The following is a 26,235-nucleotide window of genomic DNA, read 5'->3' as shown; positions in this document are numbered from 1 at the left end:
AATGTACCATGTGGTGAAGTGTTGAGTCATGTGTTCCACACATTTCTCCAGTCGATACTGAAGATGCTTTCTTTGAACTACGTACACTTTCCAATTTCTTATTTGAGGTGCTTGAACTTGCAAGATATGCGGGAAATAGTATCAGTCAAACAATTGCTCAGAAAACAAATACGAGAACCAAAAAAACCCTAAACTCTTCTTCACTGAAAAAGAGAGGCACTGCATTTTTAAGCTGAATTAAGGCTGTAAAACGATGCTGGTTCATTCGAAGTCATCGGTTTCACCCTGTCTCAGGGCTCCAATTAACCCACTGCTTCGCTGTTAGTCCTGTAAGCCTGCTTACGGAGGTGAGTCTCAATCTCCTCCCTGAAGACCAGCATCCCAAGGTGCGAGTGAGAGGCTTCGTTCATGGCTTTGGACTGGATACACATGCGATACTGCTCTGGAGTGAGTTCATCTGCACAATGTTTCTCATGCCAGAGGTGAAAGAGACCAGGGACCGGTGTCCTGATCACAATAAGGTCACCATGCAAGTACTTTCTGTAAAGGTGAACATCCTCACCGCCCCAACCTTTCACTTCCAAGTCAAAACCCCCTAAAAAAACAGTATCAGAAAACGTTATACACACAAACTGTTCCCAAGGTAAAAAGAGCAACACTCCCCACATAACGTATTATGCAACTTTATGTGACATGCCAGACATTCTGGAGCAATTAACTCCATGTCAAATTGAGAGCTGAAAGCTTCAAACATACAACATCCTTTGTGGTGGTATTGCCCAGGACATAGATCATGCACTGCTGGCTTCAGAGAGCCCCTTCCAAGAGAGCACCCAAATCACATTAACCATGACACCCATGTGACAGCTGCAGAAAATCATAGGCAAACCATGCTGGACATGCTTTTTTTGTTATTTTTAGCAATCATAACGGATTTCAGCAGCTGGAAATTGAGGCAGTCATGCATCATAGCAAAAGCCCTCTCTAAAAAAGCCAGCAATTACTCCACAGGTCACAACACAGAATGTTTGTTTTAAAAAAGCAATCTACTCCACCTTTTCAACATTTCTCTTGCCTTTCCAGGACCACAGTGAAAACCAGCTCACACTTGCACACAAATCATCTAAACTCATCAAGTCTTCATTTAATTTATACACAGTGTGCCTGTTATCAGAGATTAGCCTGCATGCAAATCATCATACAGCCGATAGGTCTGTATCATTATACCTCCTAGCAGATTATCAAGAGCCTTCCAAATTTAATCATGTCAGGCTGTTCTCAGTTTTAATAGAGTGCCACAAGAGGGTGCCAAAGCACATCTGTAAAGTCTTGAATATTTAACTAATCAAGCTTATTTAAAAGAAAGAATTTCAATATTTTTCTGCTATAGGTTAACTTGAGATGTGTTTCTTAAACTGTGATTTTGATTCAGACAGACATGCAGTACAAAAAAGTGTGAGTTGAGTGAAACACTATTGATAATAACAAATATTGCAGCTCCCAGCACACAAGTCAGAAGGAACAGAAAATCTAGAAACATCTGATTTCTGTCTAGCTTGAGAGTCAGTAGATTGGAATGCTGGATTTGGGAAAGATTGCATTAATTTCCTGCAGTTAGATAAGAACAGAGAATCAGCTTTTGAACACCTCCCCCCATTTTTTCTTACCAACAGTTAGGAAGTCTGTCCGGTATTGACAAGTCATCCCAAAGCCAAAGTCTCGCCAGAAACCAGAATCCTTCTTGTGTACCTACAATTTTAACACAACAGCTTTCTGAAATGCAACATACACCAAAGGATGTACGCTACACCTGGTTTAGTAGAACCCTAAATTCTTCTGATTGTTTGTTTGGTGCAGGATACAGCATGTCATACTTCTGTCTTATCACATACTGAGCACCTGACTTTTCTCATTACTTAACCTCTTCTCATGCAATTCCAAGCACTTATTCCCTTGCAGTTGTCACTTGTACTTCTCAGTGTTAGCACACCTGTTTTCTATGCATCTAGTCAGACCAAGCAGTAAATTTTTGATAGCCCATAACCAAACCGTCTGTTCCTGGGACTGCAATTCCTATTCAGTTTCTAATGCTAGATTTATCCCTTCAGATAAGACAACTAAGATTACTGAATTCAGTTACCATAAAGTTTTGGATTGGAATAAGCAAATAAAACAACTTTCAAGCAAGAAATGCACTTTCAGCTGTGACTACCTGAGGCCAAAAACTTTCCTTCTACTTTCTGAAGGCTTCCAGAAAACACTTACCTTCCCAGAACACTGAGGAGGACTAATTACATTCAGTAAAGATGTGTTGCTCTTCACTTTCCCTCTTTGAATTTTTTTTTTTTTAAACCTCTGAAGTCCCAGCTGCTAAACCCCATTTCCTCTTGTGTATCCTCTTTAAATAGATTAAGCACAGACATTTTCTATAGCCATTCCACAGTTAGGCAACAAAGATTCAGACAACACTTGTACACATTATTCTTAAATCTACTCTACCGAGTATTTGTGAGCTTTGTGTATTATTTACACTAAAAGTTCTCTAGAAATAAGGTTTCGCATACCAAAAGCAAGATGAAATTAGTGGTGTAACATCCAATGATTCCAGCAGAATTGGATAACAACAGAAAAGAAACAACTTGTAGTGAATATAGCTTCACACAGCATGAGAAGAAGCCACTGACACCTTTCCTACCTTGAATTACACGGCACACTTCCTGACACTGCAGTTAAGAAGCAAGAGAAGCTTATAAAGCAGTATTTATCATTTCCTCCTTTCAGTTAAACTATCTGCTGGAGCACAGGAGGAAAGTTACTGCCATGTTATGCTCCCACCCCCTGCAGTATTGACTTCTAAACCCAGTAATAAGAAGCAGGTCAAGAGCTACCAACTTCACTTGATTAATTATACATTTAAGATTTAAATAGAACTCCAAGCTCAATTAAGAATGAGTTTTGTACTGTTTGATAAGCTTATCTTCCAAAATGCTTTGCCCATAATGGACAACAATGCTGATACATATACTCTGCTCAAAGTTACAAGATATTCCAAACAGACCATTAGGCTCCATTTAATTCTGTTTTAATACAAAGCACAATTGATCCCATTCAGAATAAATCATGCTACTTACCAACTGTTGTTCCACAGGGGGTGGTATATCTTGGTTAGCATAGACAATAGCAGGATTATAGAGGCTGAATACCACAGGATAAAAAACCTTTTTTCCTAAAAGTCAAAAGGTAACTGTTACTCACTGTGAGCACCCTTTCTGAAGGCAGGAAGAAACAGGAAAATTAGTTATTATCCACCACATGAAAACAAATATAACTAAGGTCAAACTGCTAGGATTTTCCATTCAGGAAGTCTGGCATCTTGTGAGCAAGAGGCAGAGGGGTTGGCTAAGGAAAACATGTACACATCTATACTTAGATGCACATCTTTATGTACAACTATATATAGTCTCCACATGACGACTGTGCATGTATACATCAACACATCAGAAGACAGTAAAAAAATCCCTGCAACAATGGTTAATGGTAAATCTACGAAAGCACTGAAGCCCAAATCACATTGTAACATCTGCGAAGACGCAAGGTCATAAAATGCAGGGTATGCAAATAAAGGCACATATTTCCAGGATGCTCTTTGTAAGAACATAAACATTTTGAATATCTTGATTACACTATGACAGCAGTTCTGTGCTTTTTCCAGAAGCCTGATAAAGTTCTTCACAAATCTCTTGCTAAGCCAGTCATCTAAAGGTTAACAGTGACAGCCCACGGGAATTCTCAGAACCCTGATTTGAGTATTAGCTCTGAATGTGGACAAAATGTTTTCAGATCTCACTTGAAGCAGAGATGACAAACCGTCAGCATAACTTGGTAAACAGTCCTTCAAAATCCCTTCCATGAGAAAGCTCAAGAGGCATTCCCAAGTTTTTCCAATTACAAATACAACTCAGTTAATGAAGTACAGAGACAGGAGGGAAAGAACAATTAGAACTTAAGCATCTGCCTTAGAGCAGTCTGTTGTCTGTGAATTATGTGAAAAAGATACCAGTTCACTCCAAATTGACATTTGGAGAAAGTTCTCTGGCCACAAGAAATCTGGAACAAGGTTAAGCATTAAGAAACAAAACCAATATTTGACATGAGAAGGCCTTAACTAACATGCTTCTTAACTCAAGAAAGCTTTATCCGTCTTTGCAAAAGCTTGTAGAATAAGCCTCTAAGTCGGGAAAAGTGGTCAGAAGAATTCAGAACTTAGGAGGCAAATGCAGAGCCCTAGCTCAGTTCCTGCAAAGAGCATGTTATTTGGCTCTACTGTAAAGCACTCACGATATGTCTCAGCAATACAACTGAAAGCGTGAGAAAAGCTTGTTTGAAACTTTAGTTCAACAAAAAAAAAAAAAAAAAAAAAAATCACTTTCCACAATAAGCCCTGCACTGCATTTTGTCACAAGTTTACATGCAGTTTGATTGCTAAAACAATTGTCCAGCTTTCTTTTAGATTGCCAAATCTTGAAAGAATGTGAAAACTGCTCACATTGTACAAAGAAGTACAATGTGTTCTGAAGACAAGCTACCCTAAGGCAAAAGTTATTTCTCAGTCTAAATACGCACCGAATCATAAGGGTTGGGAGGAACCTCTGAAGACCATTGAGGGCAACCCGCCCTGCTAAAGCGGGTTCCCTGCATGACGTCACACAGGAAGGAAGGTGTCCAGATGGCACTTGAGTATCTCCAGAGAAGGAGATGCTACAACCTCTGTGGGCAGCCTGTTCCAGTTCTCCATTACCCTCAATGTAAAGAAGTTCTCCCTCAAATATCGTTTTCTCTTTTGTGCATAGAATATTTTTCATTTTCCTAGGTGCAGTATTATTAAGGTCCATCATTCAAGTTTGTCTTCTGCGCATGCAATTCAGATCAGTCAAAGCTAACCAAGACAAAGGAACTTACCAGGCTCAGCATTTAAGCGACAACTGTTGAGGAACTCAGCTGTGAAGTAAACATCAACATCACAGAAGAACATCAGGACCTCGCCCTTTTCCCAGGCTCTAGCACCCATGTCCAGTCCCCGGCCACGGTTAAATTCCTCATTCAAAGAGACGAGCGTGTAATTGTGGAAGTTAGTTTCTCTAGAAGGAAAATAAAGCCAAACCCAAAATTAATGCTTATGTGGGTCAGAAGGGCCTATTTATACTTTTTGAGCATTTCACAGTAACGCCGCTCCGGAAGCTGTTTTAAAAACCTAATTATATCATCAGGATGAGAAAAAAATATCAGTTCCACGTAGTTGTGTGTTTCAAGTAGCAGACTGCACACTGTGCAACAAGTCTTATTCCGTAACTTCACAACAATCATTCAAACAGATTTAAAAGGCCTTCTGGTAACTGATATTACTTCAAATTCGTAAGGCAACAGCTCTGTCTGTTCCTCTAACATCCTCACCAAGTCTGAGAGAAGGATAAAGCCTCCCACCAAACTCATGTGACAAAAGGTTATCTATATACCAATGCCACCATGACCCAGTCAATTGGCTTTTCATTGCTTTTTCAAGACCAGTAGTGTGCACGCTTAAGCTCTTCGTATGAGAGCAAAGGAATAGCAGTGAGGGGTTGGAAATACATCTGAGGAACAAATGCTTTCAGGCAAAGCATCTGATTCAGAGGAAAATTCCTGAAGAGAAGAGAGTGAAAACACTCAAACAGTAACACTATGGAAAAGATATCAGGTAATGACCTGCTTTGTGAGTTTGCCACTCAGAGCCTGACTGGTTGTTGTCAGAGGAACAGCAAGTCTCATAGGGAACACAGCAGGTGATAGAAAGTGCCCCAGAAACAGAAGCTGCCAGCACTCCACAGGCTGTGTGTCACGCAGGCTTTATGGGAGTAAGACAGAAGCATTCCTTGCTTCCTAAAAAATTTCCATGCATGCCAGATCGACTGACCATGACATTTTAAGCCAGTAACAATACTGTCTATGCCCATTCTAAGTTCACAAACTTTATGGGCTCATAGCATTTGTCATGGGCTCAGAACAAAGAAGAGCAGCTCAGGCAAGAGCAGGGGCTCCTTAGTTAGACATTACAGACACTACTAACCAACCCAAAGGTGAGGCAGGTCTGTTATTTCACTGATTTTACTTACTCTTGGAACCAAAAAAAAAAAATCAACGTATAGCAATTTTATAATACAGCTATTTCCTCTGATAGTCATGACAAAATACTTCATTTAGAGTTGTTTTACAGCAAAGGAAAAGGGACTCACTACATATTACCTGGAGGACCGAGAGCAAAGCTCAACTCCTAAGAGTCTGCAGCTGACCAGCCTCCCTTGACTACTGACGCCAATCATTCTTCTTTCTTGTTATTAAATAAAAACCCATTTTCCAATGAAACAACTACCCAGACAGAGTTCACTTCAAAAAAAGTTTCAATTCTTATGAGTCTGTTGTTATGACTGAATATTCACAGCAAGACTCAGCCCTGTAGTTTTTCAGACTGAGTGAAACTTCAAAGCCACTGCTGCTAGTCTTGATTTGTTAAACTTGATTTTTAGTAGTCTTCAGGAGAATTTTGCAACTTAAGCTGTAAAATGTCAACCGAAACGAAGTTATTTTCCTATTAGCCTGTAACTGACAGCAAGCTTCTTCTTTGTATTGTTTCCATCTTAAACTAAAAGCTTTGACATGTTTGTACTGACACACTTACCTAGATACAGACTCTAGAATGGTTTTTACTTCTGATAGACCATCTTGTCCAAAATACACCACTGTGAGGTGGACACGCTTATCCTGATGAATGCACACATCCCTAGAAGCAGGAAGATAAGCTGATGTTAATTACGGCTTGCCCTGTTACAGATGTCTCAGATGCTTTAACACTATTGTGTTTAGATGTATTACCAGATGTATGTATTCTGGTCAGACTGAAGAAAGAATTTTTCCCATGTCTTCCCCCATTTTTATGTTTGAACCAGAAAGATCCAATACACAGGAGCTCAAAAGTTGACGTAAACACAAAGATGTTCAATAACACATGTGCCCAGGCTCACAACAGCCCTGTCATACACTCCAAGAGTGTATGCTTGTCAATTTCTCAATTCCTTTTGGAAAGAACATTTTCTCCATACAACAGGATCAATTAACAAACATCCCCAGGCAGCTGCACGCAATGTTGGAATCATTAGTTTTGTCACAAATCTATCAGAATAGAAATTCATTCTGAAAATGAAATACTTGAAGTCAGCAACATAGCTCACTACATAATCTCATGCACCCACCTGAAGTTTTGCATAAACTGTGCAAATGCTTCAGTTCTTCCAGCAAGAGGGACAATAATGTTAATGACTGATCTAGAAATATCGACAGTCTCACTCTTCACTTTCATGAGGGGTCCAAACGGTCGGAACAACGTGACATGTCTGTATTCCATGCCATCCATCTTCTTATAGAACAGCTCATATTGTGTCCCTTTATCTCTTTCTGTACGATAGTAACCTGAAGAATAAGTCACACAAGTAATTTTTAAAGTCAAAGATCCCAGCAATGGTATTTGCTGAAACACTTTTCTCCTGAGAACTAAAAAAAAGTGTAAAGTAAAGCTGTTAAGTGTTTTGCTTTTTTTTTTTCCAAACAACAACAAACAAACCACCACAAGTCAAGCTCAATCTCCTACCTTCTTATAACAGATCTCAAAAAACAATCACAAATTATCTCCAGCTCCCTCTGCTTCTCACAGATCGAACTAAGTTTGATGGTCCCAAAAACTTCTCAAACATAATTAGAGTTGGGTCTTCCCAACCAAAAAGGAATTCAGCTATTTGCTACCAAAAAAGAAGGCTGAAATCCAATGTTGCCTGTTCTCTAACTGTCTTCCCCTGTCTTCCCTTGAGCTAGCCCCATAGCAATAGCTGAAGTCATCTGGCCAGCAATAACACAACATAACTGTGAGCAGCGCAAACGACAGTAAGTTGCTTGCAAAAGCCTGTTAAATCTAAAATGTCCTATCAAAAAAAATCATGTAATAAATGCTGGAATGCTATAAAATTTTCACTGCTGACCATTAGTTACTGTTTGCTATCCCATTAATTAGAACAGCACTGCTTTACCATATCCATGGTTTTCTAGGGGCATGGACAGAAGTTTCCTACAAAGCTAACAGCACTATTTGATAAAACAATACAAGTCCTCTGTAACTAGGATTACTTAGTTTGAGATTTTTAGTTACTTATTTTACTTTAAGACCCCTCATGCACATTGGAGAATTTACCCCACTCAGAACTCAGTATTTCAGTTAGCTGACTGCATTCATTTAAGGAACATCATCTTGGCCACACCAAACAGCTTCTCCAATTCTAAGCCCTGGAAAAGGATCAGAAGACTTGGCTGTGCTCTGCATAGCTAATCCTGTACTGATAATAGCTCAGAGCAAGCTCAGATTAAGAAGAAATGAAAGTTTCTCCTACTTACTTGCCCAAAAGCACTTTCCCTAAGCCTCCTCCCATGACACCCTACTTTCCCTCTCCCATTTTCCTTCTTTTTGTGCTTGTTTTATAGCTGCCCAACACATCTTCAAGACAAACAAAACTGCATTACTTCCTTTGTGAACACAGAGCTATATGAAAGAGGCATATTTTAATGCTTAGTTTGAAACAGTTGTGCTTGTCCTAAGTGGAAGTAACAACCAGTTACCAGCAGAGAAAAACATCCCTCTGCTGACTAAGTAAGCACTGGACCCTGCAAAGAGCTTCTTGGCTACAGGAGCAGCTGATGCACCAGTGTTTTCACATACTCTCTCATGATATGCAGCACAGACATTATACTAGCACTCCTATACATACTAGAATTCAATACTGAATATTATACTCCTTTCCTCTGGCATCCAATAGCTACATAAAGATGAAAATTATGCTAAAATGGGTAAGTGAAGTTGCTAAAATGCACAGTTGTCAATACCTTATGTTTAATCAAAAGATCAACCTACATCACAGTCTAACAAAGTACAACAGAGGTCTGGCACACGGCAAAATAAAAAGATATATAATGAAATAATTTTATAGAGTTACACCAGTATTTTACAAACCCAGTTTTGCACATAGTCTTGTCAGCACTCGATTGTTGGAATACAGAATTCCAAACTTTTGGATCTCCACATCTTATCCATTCCGTAACTGTTTTTAATAGCAAGTACATCCTTCCAGAGTTACTCCCCTTGCTAAGAGTGAACCTCCTTGGGTAATCTACTAATTTGAAGACTTTTATGACTTTAAAGCTTCCATGCACAGAAAGCAAAATTGAGAACAGGCAAAAAGAACCAACATGTATTCTATTGCTTATTACGTTCAGTGTAACACCCAGGAGTCACTGCTGTAATAAAAAGCTATCTCACCTTCCAACTAGCATATTCTAGCTGCCATCCAGGATAGAACTCTAAAGAGAGAGAATTAAAAAGCAGCTGAAGTAATTTAATAGTCGTTACTCCTGGTCCAAGAAGATTTACTTGCTTTGTGGAGTTCTGTTTCTCAGCAAACAAACTAGATCTTAAGGATACTGGGAATTCAAGTGCTACCAAAGCCAAAAGCTTTTCATGCATTGCTTTGAATGCCTTTTTTTTTTTTTTTTTTTTTTTCCAAGTTATCAAGAAAGCAACTAAAAGGTTTGGTATATGGAATTTAGTAAGTATTTTTTTCATGGTCCAATTATTTGTCGAAGCTCTCAGGACACCAGCCAATTTCTGGTCTTAGATTATACTAAAGGGGTGATTTGGATGACAAACAGCTAAGGATGGAAAAGATTCCCAAAGAGCTTCAATCTCTGATGGGGAATATTCCCTCAGGTTTCAGACCTAAACAGCTTCTGGACTTGGCCTTGTTCCAGCTGGCAAAACACAAGCAAGTCCAAACAGCACTCACATTCTGGTAGTCACTCAGTAGCAAGACCATTATTAGACACTAGCAAAGTGCTAATTAACCTGTGCATAAGGCAGAACCTCTATTTTCCAAGAACTACTTTTGAATGGCTATTGAACAAAACATCTCTCTACCTAAAGCATTCCATAGAAACTAAGCTGGTTAATGCAGAGTGCATTAGAAAGGGCGGTAGAAGGCCTGATGTTCATGAAGGCTCACAGAGTTTCTCATCACTATTCAATATTTAAATACCACAGACTTCTGAAGAAACTGCATGGATAACTGATACTATGTTCTTCCTCTCTTACTCATCTCCTCTTCTCAGTATTATACATAGATCAAGTTTCCTAATTTTAAATCAACTACTATCCTAGAAATCCCAAATCCGCAATTACATTCACTATTTGTAGTTCCACATACTTTCATTTGTGGAAATACAATATGTGAAATGTAAACTAAAGCCCCTCCAGGAGTGTTTATCACACAAAGGGAATCGTGTACTTTTAGGCCAGATCTTTTTCCGCTTATACAAGAATTCTACCAGTGCAAAAAGGGTAAAAACAAAAAATAAAGCTCTACAGATGCAAGAAATTTGCTATTTTACTTTTCAAAAGAAGTCAGCTGAGTTTCAAGCATTCTGTAGCTTTCAGGAAGTACCTTTAAAGTTGCAATGAATTCATTCTTTTTTTTATTATTATTATAATTTATTTTAAAGTTGATGTTATTATTCTAAGCCTGCCAACAGTCAGTATGGTTGTAGTAACTTGGCCTAAGCACAGACAAGAAAATACAGCAACAGGGAAGTTTCCATCTTTGTTGTAAAACGCAATTCCAATTTAAGTGAATCCTGAAATAGGACAAGAACAAAATCTGGAATATTCTTATAAACAGTGATACTCCATTGAGTGTGCCTCAAAGAGTATGCAAGTGAAGAAAAACAGCTATGTACACAGTGCCAATGATATACTGTTAGGCAAGATTGTCTATTACAAGATGAGCATCCTAGACATGTTTACACAGCCACCAAATTTTATAAGGATTAAGTACTATACCTCAAAGTGCATCCCAGAAGAGGTTACACAGCTCAAATTTCAATAGTGGATATGTCCAGGAAAGAAGCTGAAATAATTCCCAGAATCAAATTCTGACCTACACATCGTAAGACTGTTGAGATGGAAATTTCCATTTGCTAGGAGAAACATGCCTGTTCTAGCTTAGCTTATGCTTGGGGCAGAATTTTGTGGGTAAACTCATAGAATCATAGAATGGCGTGGATTGAAAAGGACCACAATGCTAATCTGGTTTCAACCCCCCTGCCATACGCAGGGTCACCAACCACCAGACCAGGCTGCCCAGAGCCACATCCAGCCTGGATGTAAGTTTCTCTTGACAGGCGTGTTAGTTTTGAGCAAAAACTTCTGTAATTTACAATATAAAAAAAAAAGTAAACCAGTATCTATATTAAAATGTGATGAATAGGAATTAGCTACTACACTATCATGTTTCCTGCCCCAGAACAGTAAGTAAAATCCACACATTTAGCCTCCTGTTCCAACCTGCCTAATTCTAGTCTTAGTCCTGAATCCCTTATTTAAAAACGCAGTGAGCAACTGGAAAAAAGACAACATTAATGATGAACCATGTGCTTAAACTAAAGCCAGCACGAGCAAACTGTTTCTCTAAATGAACAATCCTAATTCAGTAAATAATGCTGTTTGGATATTTACCGGAACAAAGATGTCTATTTCAGTACACGCAGAACCTGCAATGAAATTTGAACCAAATAGTTTATTATAGCTTAAGGGAGCAGAGTTTTTCCAAAATGGAAGGCATCAACTTTCTACCCAGACTTGCATCAAGACACTGACAATTGAGCTAACACAAGTGCCCCAGTCAAAGAGCTACAGTGTGAGAGATCTGGGGGACCCACTAACAGCTGGGTCTATTTCTTAACTTGAAGTTTTGAAACAACAACAAAAACAGTTAATGAGCTTTTTTGTTTGTTTGTGTGTTTTGCTCAGTATCTAAATTAACCAGTTGCTTTTTCCACACACACACAAACACCCACACATCTCACAGCTTCTACCTGAAGGACAATACAGTGGTATACATCACTATAGTGAGCTGTTAACACATGTGCATAAGCTATAGCACAAAGATACATCATTTAAGTACTGGAACTGTCAAAAACATATGCAGCAACCTATGCTTGAAAAAAACTGCCTTTAGAACAAAAAGAAATGAGTTTAGTTTCCAAAAACAATTATAAATACACTGGTGCAAACAGAAGTAGAGGTATGAAGTACAATTCTAAGGTCCTAGGACCTTCTTCCACGGGCATCTGCAGCCACTGAAGTTCATATTCACTTGTGTCAGTATATCCACTTCAGTATAGATAAAAAATCCCCTAGAACATAAGCAATATGTGAAACAAAGAAAAAAGGCAGTTGTACACTTGGAAATAAAACAATAAGACATGGCAAGAATGACAATCTCCAGATAATACAGTTTTAAGTGAAAACCCTAATAAGGGCCTAATGCTGCACTGGCTATATTATACTGACACAATGAACTGGATCCTATATCCAGGCGTGCCTTCCTGAAAGAAGAGTCTTGCATTAAACTTTCAACTTTTTTTCATCTTTTTGAGCTACAGAGCAATTACATCACATCTTTGATTGATACAACTGATTATTTCAAGGCCAAATGTACCCTTTTCCAACATGTTCGCTTAATAGTACAGACATCAGTACTGCTGAGAACCCAAATCCTTTCAATAGTAATGCTCTCGTTTATAGCACGGTCCAAATTTTTTTCTTTTACAGAAGCATGAACTGTATTTAGTACACTAAATACAAAAATGCAAGTACTAAGGCCGTTACTGATAATAATCTTCACCAGCATTACGTTGTACCTTGAAAGCCAAGCTTTACAGGAATTTTAAGTAATGCATTTTTTAGCATGCCAGTAAGTGTTGAAAGTATAAAGGTTGTATTTGTAACTATAATATGCTCTGTAATTAAATTTACAGGTGCTGAAAGAAGAGATGAGAACAACTAAACTGAAACACTCACATTAACAGTTCCATGTTTCCATTTAATCTACTGCATGCTCTTCCTCATTAAACCCAGCTCAAGGTTGCACATCTTAACAGACCTCATATCTAGTAAACAGTGAAGAGGCTCTTCAGGTGACATGACCAAAACATATCAGTCTACTAACAACTCTCCTCAGTATGAGCATGCCAACTCCATGAGTCAGAAGCCTGACTATTAACTGAAGGTGGTGTAGAAACAAGTGAAGAAAAATGCCCTGCACCTTCACAGCCAAACAGCTTAACTATGCTGGAAAAGGAATCAGTTTTTCCCTCTCAATGCAACCAGTTTCTATAGAGATCTTTTAATTACTTCAAAACAATTAGCAGTTGCAACAAAGATGCTTACATCAGTTACAAATGCCTCAATATTTTAAGCAGTTACAGCTTTCCCTGTACACCTCCTGTGGAACCCGCTTGGAAATGGATAGCTTACTTCCTATTTGGAACACAACACAACAAAGCAGTAGTACTCTGTAGGAAATACAAGTTCTTACTGTTTAATTACTGTAAAAGGCCATAACTGAGTAGGTAAAAAACCCTAAAAAAAAACCTGAAATGCCTGTGGTGACATTAAATTAACTGGCTGGAAAGCATCTAATGACATACCTTCTACAAAGTCGTTTTCGCTATACAGCTGTCTCTCTCCTACTCCGTCATCATCATCTTCTTCATCTGGATTATTGATAACTTCCAGGCCAGCCTCAATAACTTCCACCAATTCATCTCGTTTATCCTTTCTAACAGGTTTCTCTTCCGGATGCCGAGTGAGCCCCATCTCCAGCTGGAACACTTTCATGGACGTAAAACTTTCAAAAGGAACGACGCCGTATTCACTAGGCAGCTTCGCTCCCACACTCACTTCAGCTTTGTCGATCTGGGAATGAAGGAACTCTAGGAGATCATTCGATGCTTGTTCTTTGGTGCCCTGGTAGTTCATACCATTGACCTTGGGGCTCTTTTTATCCTGCAGAGTTTTCAATTTATCACTCATTTCCTGAAGCTCTTGCTTTAACTGGGCGATCTGACGTTTCAGACTAGTAGCTCTGTTTTGATAATGCTCTTCTTGTTCCTGCAAGAGAGCCTGATAGTACTCTTTACCCATGTTTTCACCCATAACGCCAGGTAAAGACCCATTACTATCTGTCTGTGGGGCACACTCAAGCAAATACATGAGCAAGACTAAACTGAATAGAAAAGCAATGCCCACTAACAGCCAACGAGTCCTGGCTTGAATTACTAAGCCTCTTCTGGGCATTCTCATCTTATCTCTGTCTCCAAACAAAAAAGACAACTTAACTGCTCATGCCTTCTGGGGAACATCACCCCAGAGTTCAATTATTATGAACTGGAAGAAATTATGACCTTAAGTGCTCCTACAAGGTCTGATGATGTAGCACATGACCAATTTTCAATCTTTTCCCTAATCAGGTGTCATAGCAGAGCCATAAATCAGAGGTTCCTACATCATCCATGACCATCAACGGTACATTGGGCTGAACCCATACAACTAGGTTAAGATTTCTTATCCCAGACAAAAAAAACTGCTAACGGGGAACAAGAAGGAAGACAGCAGCCAGCAGTCATACTTCCATTTCCTAACAGAAGTGGTTAGTTTTTAGCCTACTTGAAATTCAGTGAGGAAAGTCTGCATAAGACATTTTATAAGCTTGGAATCTACAGCATTTCATTTTCCCACTGTGAAAGAAGTCTACAGGTTAGTAATGGTAATTGCCATTGGCTAGTCTGACATTTTCCTTTGGCACGTCAGTATTTTATTCTTCTCTTTCCTCTCCTTGGAATCTGTGGTTTGAGTCAGCAAAATAATGACAGAACCTAAAACTGAAAAAAAGACGCATATTAGAACAACAAAGCATTCATTATCATTTCAAATACACATGAACAAAATTATAACACACAGATGCAAGGAATTGCAGCAGGAAGAGGCAGGAAAATAGGTAAACCAAAACATAATTTCTTTCCATTGCATCACTCAGTTATTCCCTGTTCATATCACTCTCTTCCAGAAAATGTGCTAGCTAAAACAGTATTCTCATCGAGTTATCACTCCTCCACTCCTTTTTTTTTCCTCCTGTGGGAAGGAAAAAACAAGAGAAAACATGCCCTTCCTACTCATCTAAAAAACCCAGGAGCTATTTTGAAGCAGCAGCAGCAATTTGTATTTCCATTCGCTTTTACTTAAGTAAATATCTTTTAGGCAGTAATTATTCACTCACGAATAAAGTATTGAGGACTTAAATACCAAAGTTCACAAAACCATCATTCCAGATTAAGGCAAACTCAACAGAATTTAGAATACAAATGTAGATTCCTAAGTGAAGAAAGAGAGCTTCAGACACTTAGTTCACTACCATTTCTACCATTCAGTTTAGATAGACAGAGCAAAGAGGCGCTGACACTTGAAAACCACCATCCCCTTAGAGCTAAGCAAGGAAAGACCCACAAAAAGGTCAGTCACACAACAGGAGGATACGAAAAACGACAGTGAACAAAACAGTTCATGGGCCTACTTCAGTGGAAGCGTGAACAGGAGAGACAACAGAAGGATACAGCAGAAATAAAGCCCAATCTATGTGATACTACTTCCTAAGGCAAATAAAATACTTGCTTAAAACTTGCTGGTAAAAAGTAGGCAAAGCTGATTACAACTTATCCAAGCAATCTATTTGCCCTGCATGCATTCTGACTGCATTGTGTAACTGGAGCTTCAGTGTAACTTCAACATGCTGATGAAATAAAAATTGCACACAACCAATATTCTTTAGACATGGGTTGAGCAGACTGCTATCTGTCAGTGCCATCAATCACCACATCTGTCTTTCTACCATTCTTGAACATAAAAATAAAGCTGTTGCCACGACGTGCTTCATCTGTTTATTATACTATGGATTGTATTCCTGCAACATATGCAAGGCACATGTGTCCTTGCAATATTCCTCCCTTCTCAGCCAGCTTCCAGCACCTGGATAACACTTCAGTGAGCACCAGGTATTGCGTACCATGATATTAAGCAACATCATTTGCAAGCAAAGCCCTGAAGATTCAATATATGATTTATATCACCAACATTGGTGGTTACCTTCTTCGCATTTCCAGGCACATCATACACAAAATCTTGCAGGAGCTTCACGCCTGTAGCCATTCAGATGAAGCCTACAGGACTGCTTGAAACCATTACAATACTGCTAGTGCAAGAATCCCTGCCTATGATCCAGTTTAAGTATAAATTAGATTGTTTACATAGAGATCTTGCAAACAGCAGCAAGCAATAGTTACATGAAACTGGAGCTTTCTGTACTCATGTCTAAATAAGTCAGAAGTTAGTCACTCCCTACTGAACGCATGTTACAGCGCCAGATGTGTCTTCCGACTGAAAACCATGGTCCAGATGTGGTGAGTCAAAGCAGAAGAGAGAAAAGCCTACAGGCTAGAACTAGTTAACAGAAGTGATGCAATAACATCCCAAACGTTCTTTAATACCAAATTGCCTGTATGTTGTTTTTACACACTTCCTCCTGCATTCTAGTTCTGTTAGAAAGTAAGAGGTGAAGCCACAATTACTAATATGAAGAGTCACATAATACTTTAAATCCACATACATGCTAGACTGCAGCAAGGCCATACCACACATAGCTGAGACAACTTAGATCAGTCAAGGCCTACTGAAGAAGTGGTCAAACTGTCTGGTTTGAGTAAAACATGGACAAATGCAGTCTCAGCGATTTTTACTGTGTAGCCTTATTACTGCTGTCAAGAACAGCACTTTTAGCACCACTGCATACACAAACACAGCTATTTTATCCATAGCAATCGGCTTTTCAAATTACTGAGATGCTTTCGGCACTAGGAACATGACAGGAAACAAGGCTAAGTGTTACAGCCCTGCAGAACACAAACAGCACTTTGCACCTGTGCACGTTTTTACAGCATTGTTTAAGAAAAATGAAAGCAGATTGCAGAAACCAGGGACTAATATTTTTAGTGAAGAGATGGCATTAATTGATACAGGCTGCCACTGTACAGCTTAGTGATGGGCAGTGCAGGCAGCTGCAAACCACTGCCAGATTTGGCTCGTCACAACCTCTAGCTTCAAATCACTTAAGTCATGAAGCCTCCTATCCCATGGGCTGTTTTTAAGCAATACTTCAGTCTTGAAGGCAAGGCATTAGCATGAGGCCTTTAATCAGTTCTCTGACCTGCCTTTTGTTCAACTCTGGTGAGTCATTAGGTTTCTTTAGGTCTCATTTCTTTCTTAGAAAGAGGTGAAAACAGACTGCCTGATGTGATGTCAGGAGGACAAAGTGCACCAGGAGATAAGACTCCATCAGACAACAGCAAGGAGTCATGGAAAAACAGTTCTGTTCTTAATTAGTTTCTTCACTGTGGCCAAATGTACATCATTATGGTGGACTATGAGAAGTCAGCATGCGAACAGACACTAGCCATTTCCACTGCATCATCACTGCAATAACAGAAGATTAGAAGGAATTGCAAATTTTTGAGCCTTGTCTACTGGGACTAGAGATGTGTTTTAGGGAGCACTACCTTCAGGGGGACTTTGAGCAGAGAAACAAGAAATCCCTTTCTGCCAGTACAGAAAGTACGTGCATTGGACCGCAGAGAACTCACTGACGCTTTCCGTTCTAGACTCTAATTATACCTCATTAGTTGAAATCCTTTTCTAGCAAACTAGTGACAATTTTATTAAGACAGCCTTTTGCACAGAGATAGATCTTGACACTGACAATTTTAGAGCAATGCTGTAAACAACAGGTGTTTTTCCCACTACCACTTCCCTTGGTCATGAGAATGCAAGGAATGTTTATGCAACTGGTTGTGTTCACTATTGAGATTTTAAATGGCATCTGAAGATGTAAGTTAGTTTGTTACAGTGGGGACTGAACCCATCTAGACATGTTTGTATTTTTTCAGTGTCATTTCTGCAAAGAGAGAATCAAATGAGTCAAATTTGTGCCTCAAAGGGCTTGAATTTTTTCTCATTTATTACATTTAAGTGTGCTGCCTGCTGAAAAGCTCCCAAAACCTAAGAGTTCCAGTAACACTTGAACAGTACCATAAGACACCATCCCCTGGAACACCATTTTTCTCTATCCTCTCTTTTCCACATTTGAGATAAAAGAAGCTTGAAGATGCCCTAGAAAATAATTTAATCAGAGGCCTGCCAATGAGATGCCCTCACTAATATAATCATTTACACAAGCTTGCGAATGAGATGCCCTTGCTCATAAGTTGTGGTGCTTGCGAATTCCTTCCCACTCCACCTGTACTCTCTCACTAAATAAGGTTTTAGTTACTAAAGTCTACAGACAACTTAAACTCAGAAGCATTGGATTAATGCAGGCCTAACAAAGGGGAGAACGCACATTAAGCTTCCTTACACTGTATTGTTAAGCACTGGAATAGGCTCCCCAGAGTGGTTGCTGAGTCAACATCCTTGGACATGTTCAAAACTGTTTGGATGTGGTGCTCAGGGACATGTTTTACCAGAGGGTTTTAGAGTTGGGTAGTATGGTTAGGGTGAGGTTGGACTTAATTATCTTGAAGGTCTTTTCAAACCCAAGCAATTCTATGATTCTGTGATTAGGTCGACAATGAAGTCTGTAACCTCAGAGTACTGCAGTCAATGGGGAAAGCAGGAAAGGACAGTTACCAGGTAGTTAAGATGAACAAGAATCTGCAGATTCTGATATTTTGAGACATCCCACAGGGGGATCTCCCAGTGCACTCTCCCTTTATTTGAAAAAATTAAGCCAGAAGCCTCTCCTCTGTCTCTTCTGGGCATCAAGAGAATTGAGAGAGTCTATTAGAGCAAAATTTTCCCAACATATTTACAACCTATATTTGCTAGCATGTTAGGCCTGGCACAACACGATCTTAAGAATTACATAAATTACTCCCAAACTGCAGAAGATTATTACAAGATAAAGCAAGCTGTGAAACAAGCCTATAAATGAGCAAATGCAAGTGACATCTTCAATGTCACACTAGAAAAGCTAATTCAGTGTAATGTGGTTCATCCTAAAATTCATAAAGAAAAAGGTTTCCTGGCATGAGGGTTGGAGACTCATGATCCTGGAGGTCCCTTCCAACCCAGGCCATTCTGTAATTCTGTGGAAAAGTACTCATGCAATAGTTCCCATGATCAGTATTCCATTGTTTGAAGATCAAATTTTAATTGCAGATGCTGATATTTTGCTACATTTCAATTTTTCAAAACAAAAATATTTGTAGTGAGACCTCTGAGGCTTATACAACGCTGACAAAGATCTGCTACTTTTCCAGAATCAACTGATTGTTATTCTTCCTGCATTTCTCAGGCCTTATGTATATTCAACTATGGAAATGTTTGTTCCTTACCAAAGAGCTTGCTGATTCTCCGCACACAAGAAAATAGATCAGCATGGTAAAAAAAAAAAATGCTTTTAAATTTGTTTTTATTGTATTAGTGCTCAGTTTGGGTACCTCATCGTAGAGGATGCAGATTTCCCCTTATTTCTAAAGAGGAGAAACATTCATGCTCAGAGTGTAATGAAACAGCTCACTGCTTTAACTTCATGCTGGTCTGCACAGACATTCCTCATTTTACCATGTTCTGCTTCAGACATGCCCCTTCCATTCAACATGCCATAGATGGTCATAGTTTAACTAACTATGAAATTCCATCTGATTTTTTTTTTTTTTTTTTTTTAATTTGTAATCGCACCCACAATTCCACAGAGATTAGCCATCTTAAACCCCTCCACACACACAAACACACACACACACACACACACACACACACACACACACACTCTTCCTTCCTCGGCAAGATGTATAATGAAAGCTTGAGATCCAACACCATCCCTTGAATATTTCCTTGTATTCTGTCCTCAGTGAAAGCCTAGCGGTACTGCTTGGGAATGCTGCACCAGCAGTCATTTTCTTGCTTGTTGAAACCAATGCAAAAAGTTCATCATCACTGTTGTCAGATATGCTTTGCGTAAAACCCTAGGATCAAAAACCTCAAACCAAATCTTTAGTATGCAGAAATGCATACTGTGTTCTTGAGCAGCCCACAGAGCTACAGCCACAGGACAGTCAAATGAAGCTGTTCCAAGGCTGTATTGCAAAGTTCTAAGCAAATGAGCATCGAAGTCATTTTTTTCCTGCTGTTGGAAATGTTAGTAGAAAGGGAAAAGCAAAGAAACCACCCAAGAGGAGTTAGGGGGCAGAGCGTTCTCAGAAAAGTGAGAACTAATCTTTAATCTGGTTCTCACCCTCACACTGGGCTAACCGTAACCAACATGTTATTATCCCAGCTGGGACAGATCTGCTTTCAGCTACAGCTCTGCTCCAGACTGCCTGCACACACACTCATTCACTCCACTGGACAGGAAAAGCTGGACACAACTATCCACTTACAGGAAGATTTACAATCAAACAGGCCAGCAGGAAAGTGAAAAATCACAACCACTTCACATCCTTAGGCCAAATACTGAAGAATTTGAAAGCTGGGTGCATCACAACTACGCCCATTTACATCACAGCCTCTTCCACTGGGCAGAAACTTTTTTTCTTTTCTTTTTTTTTTTTCCCCCCAAGTCCAGTGCCCAATACAGTATTACAACCCACTACATCAGGCCTCAAGTTTTGCTGCTCACATTATCTGATAAGTATTCAAGAACTTCTTTCTTCCAGTAAGCTCTTAGAATTATCTAAGTTGCCTATTTGCCTCTTAGCTAGTGATCCCAGCGTTCCCACAGGAAGTCACATTTCCATGGCACGCTCAGATGGATCATACCGCACAGGAGGCAACTTGTAAGAGCACACAACAGCACTACTGAAACAGAACATAACAGTTCCTGCAGAAAGGTATTTTTCACAGATGCTGGACTTCTGGTTTGCATCTGCAGTTTAACTCAAGCATCCCTCCTATGAAGAAAGGTTGAGGGAACTGGGCTTGTTTAGCTTAGAGAAAGCTGTGGGGAGACCTCATAGTGGCTTTCCAGTACACGAAGGAAGCGCATAAACAGGAGGGGGAACAGCTTTTTATGAGGGTGGATAGTGACAGGACAAGGGGGAATGGTTTTAAACTGAGACAGAAGAGGCTTACGTTGGATATTAGGTGGAAGTTTTTCCACACAGAGGGTGGTGAGGCACTGGAACAGGTTGCCCAAGGAGGTTGTGGATGCCCCATCCCTGGAGGCATTCAAGGCCAGGTTGGATGTGGCTCTGGGCAGCCTGGTCTTGTGGCTGGCGACCCTGCACACAGCAGGGGGATGGAACCAGATGGTCATTGTGGTCCTTTTCAACCCAGGCCATTCTATGATTTTATGATCCTCAATTCTTATAAACTTCTCAGCTCCACTTGGCTGACCAACATATCAAGTGGCTGCATGCAGCCCATCAGCCACACCACAGATTCCTAGCCGTAACATGCATCACCTTCATGTTGCAATAGCAAGTCTCACTGGGCAGCTCAGCTAACAACATGAGATAATGCTTTGCATCACTCCTATTCACTCACATGTGTTTTTGGTCTCTCCTGCATTTCTTTGTTGGCAGCTCCCACTGGCAAGCACTGACACAGCCAGCCTCCCACCTGGGCAGGGGAAGAATGACAACTGCACACTGATCACCAAAGAGGATTTAGCTTCATTTTTAATTGAAGAGGTGGAAGAAACCCAACACCCACACAGAAGCTATAGCATAAATTATGAAAAGCCTGTGATGAATTATCAAGTGCTCAACCGTATCAGCAATAGCTTGGTTTGTAGAAGGAAGCAAGTTGTTTGTCCTGGTATCTACTGTTCCTACATAAACTTAAGCACACTACACAGTTAAAAAGAAAGAACAAGGTCATTCACGTTATTTACTTTTATACTTAATTCAAAGTAAACAGTGGACTTATGAACAGGACCCAACTGTTTGCTTCAGTGGAAGTCAGAGCAAGCCTATCTATCCTGAAACTTCTGAATGGAAATGAAATCTAGGCATGCAAACAGCTATACCTTAACTGAGTTGTTCATCATCCTCATGGTTGAAAGTGTCCAGAAATAAAATCACCTAGTTGCATAACTGTTTTCAATAGAGACAGACATCTTCCTGGCAAGAAACCACTGACCTAAAGTACCCTGCCTAAGACTAGCTAAAGGGGTTTGTTTAGGTATTAGATTATCCAACAGGTATCCTGAAGCAACCACTCGCTTCAGCTTCCATAACAAATAAGTTCCTTATTTTATACAGCTTTTTCTTAAATTAGTATTATTTAATTTGTGTGCTTGTGTGTTACTATGGGTACTATTTCCCTTTTTAAATATAAAGACATAAAAAAACCCCTCCAAAATAGAGAAGCAAGTCGCCTTCCTCCCATTACAAAGGAATTTAAGGAAACAGCGCTATGCAACTACACCTATTCTGCCCACCTTACACAGTGTCAGGGTTTAGCCTAGAAACGGGAACAGAAGTGCAAGTTGCTACCTTCACACAAGTATCAGCAAAGCATTCCTGCCATCCTTAGCCTTAAGGAGATTACATGGAGCCATTACTCTACCAGCTGAAGTGTGCCACTCTTCAAAGCCAATACTTCACAGGAGTGCACGCAACACTGCGCAACCAATCAAGAATGAAGGGCCAGCTGCATTACCAGGGAGTATTGATCAACCAAGACTAAGCTTTTATACTAACTTCAGCTTGCCTTACAAGAAGGCAGTTGTCTCTGTTAAGAGTGTACACAGCAAAACCTTCACGCTCCTTTCAGTATGATAAAGCAACGGCTGCTACAAGTATAAATAGAACTCTCAACTTTCAGCAGTCTTCAAAACAAGGTAACACTGTAAAAGATTTTTTTGTGCATGCAGGAAAATAGCCTATTTTAAGGGGAAAAAAAGCAATTACCATGAATAAAAAAGCCATTATATGAATAACCTTAAATGGAACAGAAAAACACACTTATTCTGAACATCTCATAAGTCCCCAGTTAAACGTATCTCCGTACAAGACAAGTATGTTGCAGCAAATACTATAGAACCCCAGAAGATAACTACACTTGATTACATAGTATTTGCACAGCATAACTACATTTTCATGGATGCAGTTTTCTATGTATTAAAAAATAAAAAGAAAACCATAGAATGACTGGAATTGGTTGCGGGAATGTAGCAGGAAAGAAACAGTCAAAAAAGGTGTGTTTTCTGGAAACAATTTTACCCAAGTGTACCCATCTAACTATGCTCACCATATTAAGCTTTCTTCTATTGTCTCATTTCTTATTTATCAAGATCTGAGTGTAAGGAAATCTAATATTGTATATATTCCAGTTTATGTAACCACCTGTGCTATTTCTAAAGGAGAGTTATCCAATGAGTTCATACACAGAACTATAGGAATAGCCCTCACCACGGAAGGTAAAGAGAGACATCATATACTCTGAGCCTCTCAAAGATATAACATGTAGTTATCATGAACAGTTTTGTTTTTAAATCTGCCAAACAAAACTGGAAAGGAAAATCTTCAGTCAGGGTTTTCTGCCTGACAGTTGCACAGTTAATTAGCGAGCATTTAAGAAACACACTGGAACAGGTTGCCCAAGGAGGTTGTGGATGCCCCAACCCTGGAGGCATTCGAGTCCAGGCTGGATGTGGCTCTGGACAGCCTGGTCTGCTTGTTGGCGACCCTGCACATAGCAGGGGTTGGAAACTGGATGGTCATTGTGGTCCTTCTCAATCCAGGCCATTCTATGATGCTATGAAATGGTAGACTCAATCCTAGGGACAAAATGGATTTTCCCCCTCTTCAATAGTTCCTCCACAGTACAGACATTTGGTGTTCTCACAGAGGTACAAATCCAAGTTACAATGCAACCGCAGCAGCACAAGCAAAGACAGTGAAAAGTTAAATTCTCACGTGCACCTACATATCACTTAAAAACACTTCTAATTATTAACAGCCCTAGAAGCAGAAACATAAAGACACTGATTTAAATTTCATCGTAACAGTTTCACTGGAGAACTGTGACCTCTAAAACAACTAAAACCTGCTCAAAATACAATTTGATACTGGAATTCTGAAAGGAAAACATTCATTCAACAGTTTAGTTCCATTTCTGGTTTTTTGGGTTTGTTTTTGTTTTTTAAATGCAGCTAAATTGAGTTCATCTGTAGTATCAAAACTGGGATCACTTGGATACTCCTCAGCCCACAGAAGTCCGACAGGAGGAAGAACACAACCCACAAGTACTTTGAGAAAATCTAACAGTTACAGTGGTAGCTAAGGCTCCATTTCCAGCATAAGTCAGGCGTGAATATGTCACCAGAAATGAAAGCTGAAAGCCAAATGATTGAGAAACATCTGGTGCATTCCAGAAGCACAGCCAGATGCACTTATATCATCTATCATATTTCATTTTGACATTATAACTGAGGGGAAAGTTACAGAAGAGCTGAAGGAGAGAAGCTAGCAGCCAGTCAGAGCTATTTATCTTGATATTCTCTCCAAAATGCCTGGCATTGGAAAAACACATCAGTACAAAAAAAAAAAAAAAAAAAAAAACAACCAAACCAAACCAAAACAAACAAACAAAAAAACACAGAAGCTTCTCTCACACTTGACGTTACCCTGGCTCCATCACTTCTTTATTTTTTCACGTCCCTGAAGACAGCCTTTTGGACACAAGGGCCACCTATCCTCCTCCTCTTCAGGCAGAGCTCAATACTGCATGGAGCACAGGCACAAGAGTTGATCAGTACCCTGCTTCTCCCTTCCTTCCCCTAGCAGAGACTCTGCGATTGTTTTTGCTTCTCAGCAGGGAAAGCTAACTTGTTACTACAGACACCACAAAGTGTTTATTCAAGGTGCAATCTGACACGTGGTACTATTGGCAATAACCATTACTCTATTTTAACACTTAATTCCTCCCCTGGTCCTTTCAGACAACACCTTAAACCCTTACCCCTTTCCTCTTTTTCACCTAGCAAGGTAGAACTGAAAGGCTCAGCTACTTGCACAATTCAGGAGCGGTACCCGAAAGGTTAAAAGAAATTATCCCTACGTTATTAAAAATTGCCTCAGGAAACAGGGCTCAGCAGAGCAACCAGCAGAACGGTGCTTCAGATGCTCAGCCCCACAGCAAGCAGGCAGTAGGCCTGGCACAGCATGGGCTCTGTCCCCAGCACGTCCTTCTGCTTTGTGAACCACTAATCTGCTCTCCAGAAGCCTTCTGTGTAAGGGAAGCTCTCAGATCACAGGGCAGGAGTGCTGAGTTGCTACCACTCTACAGGCTCAGCATCCATAGATAGGAGCCCTCTGCTACTCGCAGGGCTGTGACATGTACTAGCTCTGCTGGGGAAACCTCTCTGGGACTGAAGTGCTACCACAACTCATCTGGGAGCTGCTGCCCAGCCGCTCCTCTGGGACAGCAATCACCTCACAGAAGTGATGGAATTACCCCTCTACGTAACTCAAGAGACCCTAATGATGCTCACAATTTGCTTTCTGTGTTCTAAGAGCACACCTCAAAGCATGCCTTCGCTTACCTCAAACCCTCAGCTTTGATGCAACTCCAGTAACCCAGTGCCCCACTGCCTCACTGCTGCAGCAGGGAAACTCCAGCCCAGCAGAACTGCCCTCACCTATTCCTTCTGTTTCTTTGGTGACCATGCACATGCAAACTCCAGAGACTTCAGCAGGGAGGAGCAGAAAACCTGCCCTTGCTACAGCTAGCTCTCAGGTATTAACCAAGACAGCACACCCCCAAACAAGGCTCCAAACACCTACCCTATTGCTTACAGCATCCCTGCACAGCAGCACCTCAGCCTCTACTTAGGCTCACACAGATTTCTGCAGATAGACACCAGCAAATTGGAAACAGCCCTGCTCCTAAACCTGGTACTTGATTAATTACTGGGATCCCTTCTCCTTGCAAGATTACCTGGGGCAGTCACCCTTATTCCTAAACCATAACTTACAGACAACAAACTAACAAAGCTCCCTACACAACCCTCTGAAGGAGCCCTACAACTCTGTTAATTTATTTAAGTGCTGATCTGTTGTCTTACTTAAAAAAAAAAACAAAACAACAACATGATTAATAATGTAGCCACATTACCATCAGTTTGAAGCTGATGTTCATCTGCTACCAAAGCTAAACACAAGCCAGTATCTATGTAGGGATAAAATATAACAAACCTGCTTAGCAACCCTACTTGCAAA

General features: G+C 40.0%; 1 protein-coding gene across 1 annotated transcript; it reads right to left on the bottom strand.

Annotated features, from left to right (window-relative positions):
• Positions 1-302: 302 nt before the first annotated feature.
• On the bottom strand, positions 303-14,269 carry CSGALNACT2 (chondroitin sulfate N-acetylgalactosaminyltransferase 2; the record flags this gene model as incomplete). The annotated part of the gene is made up of 7 exons (XM_079535619.1): positions 303-595; positions 1,668-1,749; positions 3,132-3,226; positions 4,960-5,138; positions 6,713-6,814; positions 7,284-7,500; positions 13,615-14,269. 7 exons carry the CDS (start codon positions 14,267-14,269, stop codon positions 303-305), a joined length of 1,623 nt encoding a protein of 540 aa, XP_079391745.1.
• Between the last annotated feature and the right edge of the window lie 11,966 nt (positions 14,270-26,235).

Source organism: Tetrao urogallus (genome assembly GCF_951394365.1).
Source record: "Tetrao urogallus genome assembly, chromosome: 5".
In the NCBI taxonomy this organism is placed as follows: Eukaryota; Metazoa; Chordata; class Aves; order Galliformes; family Phasianidae; genus Tetrao; species Tetrao urogallus.
Note: the sequence above shows the minus strand (reverse complement) of the source record. Positions and strands in the feature narration are given on the sequence as shown.